This window comes from Etheostoma spectabile, chromosome 6 (genome assembly GCF_008692095.1).
Source record: "Etheostoma spectabile isolate EspeVRDwgs_2016 chromosome 6, UIUC_Espe_1.0, whole genome shotgun sequence".
In the NCBI taxonomy this organism is placed as follows: domain Eukaryota; kingdom Metazoa; phylum Chordata; class Actinopteri; order Perciformes; family Percidae; genus Etheostoma; species Etheostoma spectabile.
Genome location: NC_045738.1, coordinates 16,995,264 through 17,008,339, shown reverse-complemented (window position 1 = coordinate 17,008,339; position 13,076 = coordinate 16,995,264). Strand labels below are relative to the sequence as shown.

Genomic DNA, 13,076 nt, shown 5'->3' with positions numbered 1-13,076 from the left:
GGCCTTTAAAACTAAAAATGTGCCTGCCTCTATGGGAATTTAACATAGGTGTGTATGTACTTATGCCCCTGTATTTTAAGGAAGAACATTTGTTTATTTACAATACAGTATTCATTCACAAAGGAAATTGAGGTCCTTAAAAGACATTAAGTTCAATTTCCAAAAGATGTTTTTTATTCTTCTTTTTTTTAGCATGGGTGTGTAAACTTATTCAAGCCGTTGTAATTTCTCACATGCTACATGGCGCTCTAACGATCCCATATTAGCCTTAGGGAAAGTCCTTGACACAGTTCTATTTTATATTTATATCAGCTCACAGACAAAGCATCCTGTGCTCGTACAAAGTGCAACACACTCTGGACTTACCAGTTCCAGAGGACAGTACCAGGTGGTCTTCATTGGTGAGGGCTCTGCCTGACGAAGGGAACCAAACAAAGCAGACGTTAAGACAAAATAGATATTTGTTGTAAAATAAAAAAAATAGCATTATACCAAATGAGTGAATTAGCAGTAAAGCAACACATTATATAATCATTAAGTTATTAATCTGAGTCAATGGTTGTAAGTAAGCATCGCAAATGTTATTAATGATGAAATATTCAACTGTGTAATATATGGCCTCAAAAGTCTCGGGAGATAACTTTTCATTTTAATTCTGTGCGTAAAAGATAAACTAAAAATGTAATCTTTCAGGACTTTGCGGGCCGTGTATGCACAAGATGCAAGAAAGAATCCAAATTTGAATTAAATAGTCAATTAATATTGTGCAGCACACACATTTTCAGCACTTATTAGCCATAACAACATACACAGATTTGCGTATATTATATCTAAAATAATATAAATCATTAGACACATAAATAATCTTTCAGTAGGTTGGTTAATCAGAGTTTAAATGGTGCAATGCAATAAAAGTTATATTTAGATTATCTCTCAACTTGGTTTCGTCCTTGTTGGTGCAATCCAGCATTGTATCTCCCGATCACACACATGTAAACCACAGAAAAACACTCCACAAGCAAGAAGAAAAATAGATGCTAATTAATAACATGCACTTATATATACGTGTGTGGTTTCTTGTAGCCTAAAAACCACTTAAACTGCCTGTGCAATCAATGAATAATAATTTGCCAAATTACTTGGCAGCATTGGTGCCCAGTCTTATTAACAACTACACACTGACACACATTTATTATGTTATGTCGCAGACAGCCGATGACTCAGCACTATATTAGTAAGAAGAAGTGTGAGAAGTTCAGTAGCACTGCAGAGACATTTGAATAAAGTCAGAACAGCCACAGGGGCAAGAGCCAGATGCCACAAAACTGCTTTCATTAACATTCTAATCCACATGTTTTGAATGTCTTTGAAGTCCAATGGCAGATTTTTTTTACTCAAGTGCTGTAGTTAGGTACAGTTTTAAGGTACTTCACTTAAGTAATTTCATTGTACACAACTTTATACTTCTACTTCACAACTACTTTTTACTGTGCTACATTTATCGGACAGCTGTCAGTTACTTCATAGACAATTTCTTTTTGTAAAATACATTTTGTAAAAGATTAAACCAGTGTTTTTTGTTTTTGGCAGGGCCTGTTTTAGATGTCTATGAGTTGTTAGCAGTTCTACCAAAGACATATTTCCCCTCTAAACTTCCCTCTAAACAGATTATTTTATTTAAATAAATGTTTTAGACCCAAAGAAGTTAATTGATGTTGTGACCCTTTGTAGGGGCTGGATCCCAGGTTAGAAACCACTAAAATGAGCAACCTCACTGCATATGAAGTACCAGCTACAACATTAATATTATGCATCCGTGTGTTAACTATTTCAGTGTGTTAGTGTTGACTACGTTTCAGCAAATCAAACACAGCTGATATTGACATGTTTTACTCAACGAATCTTTAACAGAATCAAAAAACATGAACACCTCAGATCAAGTTGTTGTTCAGTGTTAGTTCTTAAAGTAGCACAGAATGAGTCATATGTTGGGAATTGTCAGTTGTGGGTGGGTCTGAGCATTTTGTTTACATCTAGATCACAGATTTACATTTTAGTAATACATCGATCAATATCGTTTTACATTCCTCCTGACACTAACACTTTGGCAACTGTGACCTTTTGCCATCATAAAAAATGTATGAGCAGCACACTGTGTATGAAGTCCTTCTGGTTTTCTAGCGAAATATCCAGACAACTTAAGACGTATTGTACTTCATCGTAACTACAAAACACGAGCAACAACTTGGAAACAAGACAAATACACCAAAAACCCAACATCTTACAAACCCATTTGACTGTTCAGACTCTCAAAAAAGCTAATGCCCTCCCTTACATTTTCATTCATTTTGCATGTACCGACTTGTAAGCTTTTCTCATATGCAAATTCAAAGTCACATATAAGCCAAGAAACATAGTCATGCAGACAGCAGAAGGGTCTGAGTCCTTCTTTCTCCCCTGTCAACCTATGGTGTAATTAGTTGTAGTAAGCATTCTGTATGTTAGCCACTATTCAAATTACCTTGGCTTGACTTGATCGAAGGTCAACGCTCCAAGCAGACGCCTGCTACATTCAAAAAGGATCCTACTGCCCTGAATTATATGGTCTGTGTATCAAACCTGTTACTCTATCTGCTATCTCTGCTTGATTCTACGCAAAATCTGCATGCAATTCTATCTTTCCAATGAAATCTCCCAAAGCACACAAACACGTACACAGAAAAAAAATGGTCACACAAGTTACCTTTCCCTCTGCAAGTCCAGACAGGGAGCAATCCCTCAGCTTCCTGGAAATCTTCAGGATGAAGCTACAAATAGCATTTTCTCTAATATCTCTCATCTGTTGCACCCTATTTTTTCTCTTTAGATACTGTTATTTCCCCGTGTGTATGTCAGTTGACCTAGATCCGTGTCTTTATGTCTTTACCATTTGCCTCTCAACGTCTTGCGGCTCTATATCACAAAGACACACCTGAAGCAGGAGCTAAGTCCGGCCCCTGCGAGCCTGCATCACCTGGGCACACCCATTGCACACACAGAAAAGGATATGTTGGTGCTGATAGCACAACACTCCTTTTCAGTGAGTCACTTTTTACACAGTCACCCATGGACACACATACAGACACACTGCTATACAAATGCAGACCCTCATCAATAGACACATGCATGAGCACTTCCCTGCAATCACGCACGCACGCACGCACGCACACATGCATGCATGCACACACTGTGAGACAAAGCCCTGAAGCTATTTCCAGAACAATACCCCCTCTCTTTCAATCTCTCCCCCTCCTCTCTTCTGCTCTCTTTGTCTTTCTGGATGACCTTCCCATAGCCTACAGATAAACCAGTTTGAATGAGTATCCTGTTTAATACACACTACAGCAAAACAACAATTAATTGAGGATCCCATCTTATAACAGGTAAAAAAAATTGCATACTGTATTTTTTATTCAAAAGCCTGAGAGCTGTTTGAGCAGGGAGAGGCCTGTAGCCTTGTAACTATAGGTAACAAATGTTCAGTGAACCAGGAAGCACGCTGTGTTTATTTAAAGGAGCTAATGACATCGCAGAGTGAAAAGCCACGTTAACTAGGTGAAAATGCAGTGTGTGTGAAAGAGCAGTTAGCTTATTAGTGTGTCAGCTAACATATACGTATACTAACAATAACAACATATACAGAGCAACATTAGCTTTATCATGGAGTTCTGTTTCTGTCAACCTGACCACTGTATGTATAATATTCACTCTCCTTTTAGCTCTGTTTTGGTCTTCACCAACTCCTGAAAACAATGTGTCTCGTTAGCAACTAAATGCTCCACTGTGTTCACCAGCTAATTGCTATCTTTATCTGTCTGTAATATAGTGCAAGTTTACCAGAGGGTTTTTTGTGTTTCAAACAACAAAGAAAAACAAGGTTGTTGAAAATGATGAGACGTTTAAAATAGTGAAGTTGCTAAAAACCAAAACAATGAGCTAACACGTGCTAAAATGCTGCCGTTGGGTTTTAATTCTATGTAGGTTTGTCACTACGAGCGACGCCTTTCACATTCCTTTTTTAATATACAGAGAATACAATTATGTCTTAAAATCCGGTCCTCCAGATGAATAGATGCTTACAAAGTTTGAATTAAAGTGCTGACAAAAAAACTGAAGTGTACAAAATGTGCCCAAAAAAATATAAAATAAAAAATGACATTCTATTCAAACTACTCCAGGACTGGAACAGTTAGTGGTGTCATGCATCTGCTAATGACCGTTAGTCATCCTAAAAAGCCAGACTATACACAAAGTAAACAGTATTTACTCTGACTTTTAAACTTTTGCACAGTCTGACATTATTCTCTGTAGCTATCATGCAAGACACAACCTGTAAAATATATTTTGAGTACATGGAAACTTATTGACACAATCAACAATTTTATTTAGCCTTGGATTATGCATTATGGTGGATGCGCTGAAACAAGAAAAATACAAAATTTAAATTTTCTTAAAACAAAGTGGTCCTGTCTGTTGTAGTCCAATATTTATGTCCGAATGAGATAAAGCAGGTGATACAGCAATAACACAATAGATAATTACAGAACAAATACAATCCGATGCAGAACATTTCTACATATTATTCTGCTAAATCTAACTCAGAAAACACAGGGAACATGTAGAATCTCATTGCACAGGTACTGCACTTGTGTATAATGACAATAAAGGCATTATATTCTATTCTAGAAGCATGTGCAGGCAGTTAACACCATGGTAACAGCCCCATGGAGCTAACAAGTCTTGCTGAGATAACAAGGATTGTTAACAGGGCTTTCGATGTAGCTTGTTTATATTTAATATAGTACGATTTCCCCCCCAAGGCACAGTCTTATTGCTTACTTATAGAAGCGTGAAAGAGATAGCCTTTAGCACTTTAAAAGTGACCCCATGGGTCTTTATCACAGACACAAAGAAAATTAGCCCTTCGCTTCGCTTCCTTATTTCAGAAAGCGCTGATATAGTGTGGTACTGGAGATAAAAGTATATTCAGTGGAGTGCCAATTGAGTTTGCCTTCTGAAACCAGGCTGAATCTGGGTCAGAGGAACCAGCCTTTTCTGTGGAGGAACTTTTCAAAGCGTAATAGATGTGTGTAATTTGGAGTTCAGCTGTCTCAAAGGCTGGCGGAGAAGCATCATGATTATAGGCCACTGCAGTGGGTGGCATGAGTTTGTTCTGGTATGTAAAGAAAAGACTCTGCAGCTGTTATTTGGTTATGTTTTAAGTTTTATCAAGACCAGTATTGATTTTTCCCATACAGTATGTTGCTGTTGCCATATGTGACACTTTGTTTATGTTCTTTTCAAAGATGGGATCTTCTTTCAGAGCCCTAAGCTTTCCTTGTTCTTAACGTTTCCCAACCCTCAGCTGCAAGCAGGAAGTAGATAATAAGTGGAGACAAACACAGGAAGCAGGACGTGCTGTCGTGTTGCGAAGGTATTTTTCTTCCCCTCTCCTTCCATCATAAGCCGAGGTTGCGTCATCCTCTCCTCCTGAAAAACTATGTTGGCAACTGGACGGCACAAGAAAAGCACCGGGCAGGAAACTGACTCTCCATCCCCCCAGTCTCAAAATACAACCAGTTCCAACCTTTTCCATTAAATAAATTCATATACTGGGCTTCTGCTTCGTAAAAAAAAAACTTTGACTTTGAACCAACACACACCGCTGCCACCCTTTTTTAGAACCCTGCACAAGTCTTTCCACTGGACAAGGGGTCATAAATACATCTTCTGAAGCTTTATTAAACATAACCATTGTTTTTTAAGTGGTCCACAACCCAGACCCCTTCCTTCCTATCTTTCTCTCTGCTCCTCATCTCATGCTTTCATCTATGTATCCCTTGGTGCCCGTTATCTACTCTCTCTTACAAGTAACATTCTGCACAAAGCTGTCCTATTCCCCCCAATAGAAAAAGTAAATCCTCAGTTGGATGTGATTACACTGATAGATATCATCAGTCTGTGATGTTCTGCAAGTTAATCTGTAGGGAATAGTTGACTTTTTGGTGTTCGAACTTTGCCTGATTGCCTGAGTGATTACCACTGAAATGTCCAGATAACAGTCTTTAACTTGTTCCTGCCAGTCAAAAGTGGCTTTATGGGAATATATACAGTGACGAGCTAGCAAGCTAATGTATGTGGACACCAGAACATTACACCTCTATGTGATTGGTTTTCCAAAACAATGCACATTCATTTGCTGTTGTAGCCATATCCACTCTTCTAGTATATTCGACATTGGAACCTTGCTGCAGGGGATTTCCACCCAACTTTAAACATTTCCACCCTCCTCCATGATAAGACAACAGATTCCACGAACTAGATACTTTTTTAACACAATCTGGCCATCACAGGTGGTGTTCAAGTTTATCCTAAAGGTGCTGTCTGCTCTTTGAAACCATTATGTGGCATTGGGATTAGAGAAATCCACCACCAAGCAAGTAAATTACATCATTATCTGTTATCTGTGTTAACCATATTCTTTACAGGGTTGTTTCTCATTTCAATCAGTTAAACTAAACCTAAAAACACACTTTGTTTCTTTCACCTAGAAGCTTCATTGTTCACTCGAGGTTTTCACTTCATGCATTTTGACTCACACATCCAAGTTTCCTTCATTAAAAAATCAACGAGTGGCCATATTGGATTCCACTCGACAGGCTGTCCGTGGAGACGGCCTGTGATACTGGATACTGTTTGTAGGCAGAGCAGGTGTACACCACACAGCCACATATATTATTTACTACAAGGTCCACAGCCGCCATGTGACACCAGCACGGAAGAAGTCTGCTCATTCGGAAAGACTTTTTTTTAGCTGCATGGAGTTCCTTGCTAAGAAAAACCAAAGAACCATGGGAAAGAGAGTTGGTCAGTAGGTCATCATGACTCGAGGAAAATGTTTTCTTAACAATATGGCTGTTGAGGTCTGAAGCTTTTTGTTACCACATGAGTTAATTGAGTTACAGCAATAAACTTTGCTAATGGACACTGGCCTGTCTGAATCTTCCTTTGGTTCTTTACCCACATAGAGGCAGAAGAACAGACACACTGTAAGAGAGAAGAAATCCTGCCCTCATGTGTAGACATTGACAGATAAAACTTTGCAGGAAAAAGCCCCAAAACAACACTCCAACTGTGTGTACAGTTCAACCATCTGAAGAGCTTCTGATATGGCTCCACGAACCAATCTGTGAAGTCTCTAAACATTAACAGAGGTGAGAGATCGTGGGAAATTCCCCTGTTTAACTAAATTTCACCTGTTTAGTTTCAGTTTAACTTTGTCCATGTTACAGATGTTATCCTGGAGTCTGTGCATTTCAGTGACAAACTCCTACAAGTTTACTCAACAAAGGACTTACACTTTTATGCGGAAGAGTGCAGAAAACATGTCACAAGACACAATGGTCTACAGCCACGCTAGCTGCTGTGAGAGACACACCTCTATTTTACTCATTTCTTAGTTTGTACGTCCTTGAATCCTTTCCTTGCCTCCTCTCCTTGCATCTTAGTCCATCCTTCAGCTTCAGCTCCTTTGTCTTTGTGTCTCTTCCTCGCATCACTCTCTTACATTCTCGCTGGGAGGGGCGAAGACACGAGGAAGAGACGCGAGTGATGGAAGCGAGGAGACACGAGAAGAGAGAAGTCGAGGCAACAGGCATTTAACAAAATGAGACGCTCGCTGTGGAGACGTCATTTTTAAGCAACGTCAATTAACTACAATGTGTTGCAAAGCTGCCCTGGTTTGTATATTCCAGCTGTATGCTTCTTTTATACATGACGTATGCCAAAAAGGCTTCTGCAAAAGGATTCACCTGTGAATCCTATCTCCTCGATCTGCATTTTAGGAAGTTAGACATCCTTCCAGATGGCACAATCAATTTCTGGATCACATGCAGGTGGACGGAGAAGAGAGGAGATGAGGAGGCACAAAATAGTAAGATGAGGAGAGCCAACAGTGGTAGTTTACGCTAAATGCTAACATTAACATGCTAACATGCTAACAATGACAATGTAAACATCCTGATGCTAACCAGGCATAATGTTAACCATGTTCCCCATTGTAGTTTAGTATGTTAGCATGCTAACATTTGCTAATTAGCATTAAACATAAAGTAAGGCTAAAGCTAATGGAGATGCTGTTTGTTTTGCAGATATTTGGTAGTAAACCTAAGTATTAGGGCTGGTATTATTAAGCATATTACAATTTTGGCATGGTGATGGGACTAGAGTAATTTATTCGGTTTTTGGAAAGTAGCATTTGGGTTGCCCTGGTGGAAAAACATTAAACACACACACACACACACATATGCCATATTCATCTCTCTCTTTCAGTCTGAATCACACTGACTTTTTTCCCTCAGGGTTTTCTAAGAAAATAAAAAAACAGCCGACCGCATCTGCTGTTTATTCAAGAAACTGGTTGTTGAGCTCAGTGTGGTGCACGGTTTCACAGAGGACCGTCCTAATTGCTGTAAGCGGTGTCGCCTTGGAGAGCCATGACAAATAAAAAGCTCTCGTAAATAAAATCGATTAAAGTGGATGGCAGGAGAGTGTCAGTACTCAAACTGTCGAGCACCCCAAAGAGTTCAAAGCTCTAAGAAATCAAGTACATATTAAACTCTGTGACACGCTAACGTGACAAAATGAGGATTGTGTTTTACACGAGGCAGAAGGAAAACACTTACCTGTGAAGTTTCCAATTCATCGCTGCCGCTCCCCCTCCTCGATTGGTTCCTCGGGGTGCCGCTGTCAGGCAGTAAGGGCCGGTAGCCAATGAGAGGCACGTTGCTTGACTCCACCCCCGGCAGGTCATAACCTCCAGTTCGCATGTTACGGGGGAGCATGGTGCCAGCTGCCACAGACAGGAAGGACATGACAAAATAAGTTTGGTGGTCTCTTTGGCTGCGGTTCAGACAAACATCTTGTGAGCTAATTGGGATTATCATCATTAGTTATTACTAGTATTCTTATAGTTAGTGTTAGTACGCTTTAAAGTAACATTTGAGCTTACTATACTGTTTGCTATTATTCTCCTTCCAAATCACTCACTAAGGCCAGGAAAGCAGGAGATAGTACTAGTTATTATTATGTATAGTGTTTATAACTCACTGAATGGTTTACATACATTGGTAACCTGCTGCTACTGTAGGCCTACATTATGAACCGTCCACACCGAAACATGGAGAAGCTCAGTTTGTATGCACCACATATCTGAAACTAATATATTAAATCTTATTTTTATCTTATTATTTTTATTGTCTACTTATTTTAACTCTTGTTCAATGCTAAATTCCTTTTACATTGCCTTTTGTTTACTTTATATCTAATAACCAATACCCAGTTGCCCATATAAACACTGAAACAGGTTTTGCTTGCTGGGATCATTCCTGCCGTTCACCGGTGCAATAAAAAGATCCCTTTCAAATGTGTTTTCACTTTGAGCAATGTGGCACGAACTCCACAGTCCTCATTCTGTTCTTCTATTGTATTTACGAGTTTATCTAAGCCTGATATGCTATCCTTTAATGCCTTTTTATGTCTTATGTAAAGCACTCTGAATTGCCTTGTTGTTGAAAGGCCCTGTACCAATAAACTGGCCTTTCCTTACCTTAGTGGATACATTCAGGGGCGTAGCACAAAAATCTGGGCCCTGTAGAAAGATAATTTTTATGGGCCCTTCCCCGCATCCAAAGCTATTCATTCTAGCATCTTTTGGGCCCTCCTCACATGAGGGCCCTGGTACTCAGTCCCCTTTTCCCCCCCAGTCTGACTTCCATGGATACATTTCTAAACTTTGAGGTATGTAGATAACAGATGGATAGAATTCACTTTTAATGATCACAATAAAGTCTGATAAGGTCAACAATCCATGCCAATAATTGTATTGCCAGTTTTTATTTTAGTGTTTGAGTCTTCATTTGTTACTAGCTAACTATCTGAACCTGCTGAAGATCAACGTTGGACAGTTTATCAGGCTCAGGTTGGACTTACAAAAACAGAAGAGCAACCTTTGAGTAACAATTCAAGACAGTTTAAATGAAAGGAACACACTACAGTAAGTTATTGGTAGCATGGAGGCCATTTCGTGGTTGATTTGTTTAACACATTCATAGTGCCCCAGTCAGGGGCAGGATTTGCATAGCAACCCTCCTTCCATTTCCCTTTCCTTGCTTTGGTATTTGGATGGCCATGAAGATAGACATCTCGTAAACACAGTTTCAGGAAGAGAGGTGTATAGGAAAGAGAGAGAGATAGAGAGGTGATACAGTAGAGAGTGCTATTGAAATCCTCAACTATGGACTAATTACATGTTGATGAATGTTGAAGTTTTAAAGTTTCTTTTGACTTTTCTGAGCAAAACATGCCAAATGGCTGTCAAGTGGCTGCTGTGACTGAAAGGCCATAGAAACAATCCCCTAAAGAGCCTGCTGACACTTCCATCCTGGTGAAAATTTCCTTTGAGGACCCCTTATCCGCTCTCACAGCTCTGGTTAAGAAAGAGCAGGAGCTAAAACGCCTCAAGTGTGATACAAAAAAGTGTGCTGGCACTCCCAACTTCCCATTGTGCTTTTGTTTTGGACTCCTGCAGCTTTGTAGCATTTGTGCAAAGCTTATTTCTCCTACGTGATCGTTTGTCATTGCTGTAGTTTTGTAATTTGGCTCATTATAATATTGCTTAAGATACTAGTTTGCAGTCTGCATGACAGAGGGAGAGGCACGCAGGCCTGCAGGGAAAACAAGGCAAAAACTGTGCAGTTTATGCCCTGACCAACTGTCATGCAGAAGTCTGAATGCCTGCTATTCACTGGATCTGACCAGAGCAAACAGAGCACACATGACTGAGGAACACGAACCCATACTGTACAGCTGTAACTAGGTTACAGCTTAGTCACACCCCATAATGCTACTTTTCTGCTCAATAAATGCCGCCATTGGGTGATGCCACAGTTATGCTCAGTCCTAATGATAGCTTCTTGTCACAATGTAGGCTGGATGATAAAGCCAGACAGTGTGAGGGCTGTAAAAGTTTGAGCGTGCCGACACTCCTATTCAAACCCACAATAGTGACCAATGGTGAAATTTGCTTCCTACTATGAGTCACACACTGACATGAAGGCCCTGGAAATGTAAAAAACAAAACAAACAAAAAAAGGTGATCAAATGAACCAAATAGAGGAAGAGAAGTGAGTGAAGCCGTAAAGCAACTTACTTGTAGACAAAGTGGCATTCGCAGGATGTGGGTTGTCCAACTGTGGTCAGCTGGATTCAGGCAGCATTGGGTGGCCTGTGGTGCTGCTGGATCGGTGGCCGGCTCAGCTGAGGAGAGTCGCGCCCATCAGAACGACCGTAACCGACGCCTACGACGCGAGAGTGTCCGTCCACCGCCTCGCCCCCACCCTCTCTCCTCTCTATCAGTATCCCCGCACCGCTCGTCTCTCCAGCCTTCAGCAGCTGATAGCGCACTTCAGCCAAGCTGCAAACTCCCTCTCCTCCTCTTCCCCCCCTCCCCTCTCTCTCTCTCTCTTTCTGACGTCACAGTTCCTGTATGCTGTGGACTCAGCGCTTTGGCAACAGCACCGTCTCTCTGGGTGCTACACAGAGTGTGAGGGCTCCTCCGGGGAAATGTGACTTCAGGGGGCAGAAGAGGGAAACGCGCAGACGCATTTCCGCACGATTGGCTCGAGCGTACGCACGCACGGACGTAGGCTATACACACGCGCTTTTCTGTTACCGTTGACGTAGCCTACCTTCAACCTGTAACCTCTTTACCTCGTCTATCCTAATCCTGACGGTAACCATAACACTACATAAAAAAAGCCCAGGGGTTAACTTTATAACTTTATTTTAGTAGGCCTACACTTGGTCCATGCGTGTTGCATACCCAACCTTAAACTATATTACTTCTAAATCATGCAAAATTGTATATTACAGTAATGGCCCTATACTTTACCTTGACCATATGCAGTCTATGACCTTACAGTAGTCAACTACAACAGTAAAATGTTGTGTAAACAGTTCAAATTCACCAGTTAAAAACTAGAACACTCACAGGGGTACTTTTCTGCACAATGAGCAGGCTACTCTTAAATACTTGAAAAAAATTTGCATGCAGGACTTTTACTTTAAATGGAACATTTTTACACTGTGGTTTGGTTACTGTAATGGCATTTCCCCCCCAGACCCCCACAGAATAAATAAAATCACTTTGTAAAAATGTCATCACTCTGTGGCTGTCACACTCTAAAGCTTTGCAAGAATGTGTGTGTGTGTGTGTGTGTGTGTGTGTGTGTTGTGTGTGCCCCTGAGTCTCATGTCATCTCCTGACACTGATCCGAACAGTATCAAGCTTAACTCTCTGACCAATCTGTGATGAATTAGCTGATGCTCTTATCAGCGAGAGTTTGCCTCTGCCAGAAGGACTGGCTGAGATTAGACATGCTGCTGTTGTTGATGCATACCTCTGTCAGCTGGCAGTTATAAATGGGACTGTTTGTAACCACAGCCATAAATAATTACCACATGCCATCATGTGACGTGATGTGCAGACAGGAAGTTGAAATCATGTGTGTTTCACTGACACACAAAGGGAAAATCGCCAGAAACCCCAAAAGACACAATACACGATAAAACATACATGATATAATGCACACAAAATCACATCATTTCACTGTTAATATAGGATCATACTAGTTTCTAACCTTTCTGGTTTAGGACTCTTTAAAGCCAGGCCATGATTGTGGCATCTCATCACACTGCATGAGTAAATTGCATCACCAACAAGTGATGTTCTGATCCTAGTTTTTAGAGTACTGAGGAAATACAACTCTCCAGTATGTCAAGACAAAAAAGCAAAGATTTGAAAAAAAAATTGTGAGGCAGAAGAAGTACTCAGAGCTTTTACTTAAATAAAATTATCAATACCACATTGTAGAAATACTCTATTACAAGTAAAAGCCCTGCCTTTAAAATCTCCCTTCAGTAAGTTTGTTAAGTGTTAGCATCCGATCCAACATATGTATATATATATATATATATAT

The 13,076-nt window shown here is 40.3% G+C and overlaps 1 protein-coding gene across 2 annotated transcripts in view; it reads right to left on the bottom strand.

Moving 5' to 3' along the window:
• rgl2 (ral guanine nucleotide dissociation stimulator-like 2) overlaps positions 1-11,629 on the bottom strand; it is a 30,703-nt gene extending 19,074 nt beyond the window's left edge. The window contains exons 1-3 of one of the 2 annotated variants that reach the window (XM_032518102.1): positions 11,249-11,629; positions 8,724-8,890; positions 367-414 (exon numbers count right to left, since the gene is read on the bottom strand). In XM_032518102.1, the coding sequence (XP_032373993.1) occupies positions 367-414; positions 8,724-8,882 (207 nt within the window). In that variant the 5' untranslated portion in view covers positions 8,883-8,890; positions 11,249-11,629. Of the gene's footprint in view, positions 1-366; positions 415-2,743; positions 2,993-8,723; positions 8,891-11,248 lie in introns of those variants that run through there. The other variant, XM_032518103.1, reaches the window with a different exon arrangement.
• Positions 11,630-13,076: the final 1,447 nt, after the last annotated feature.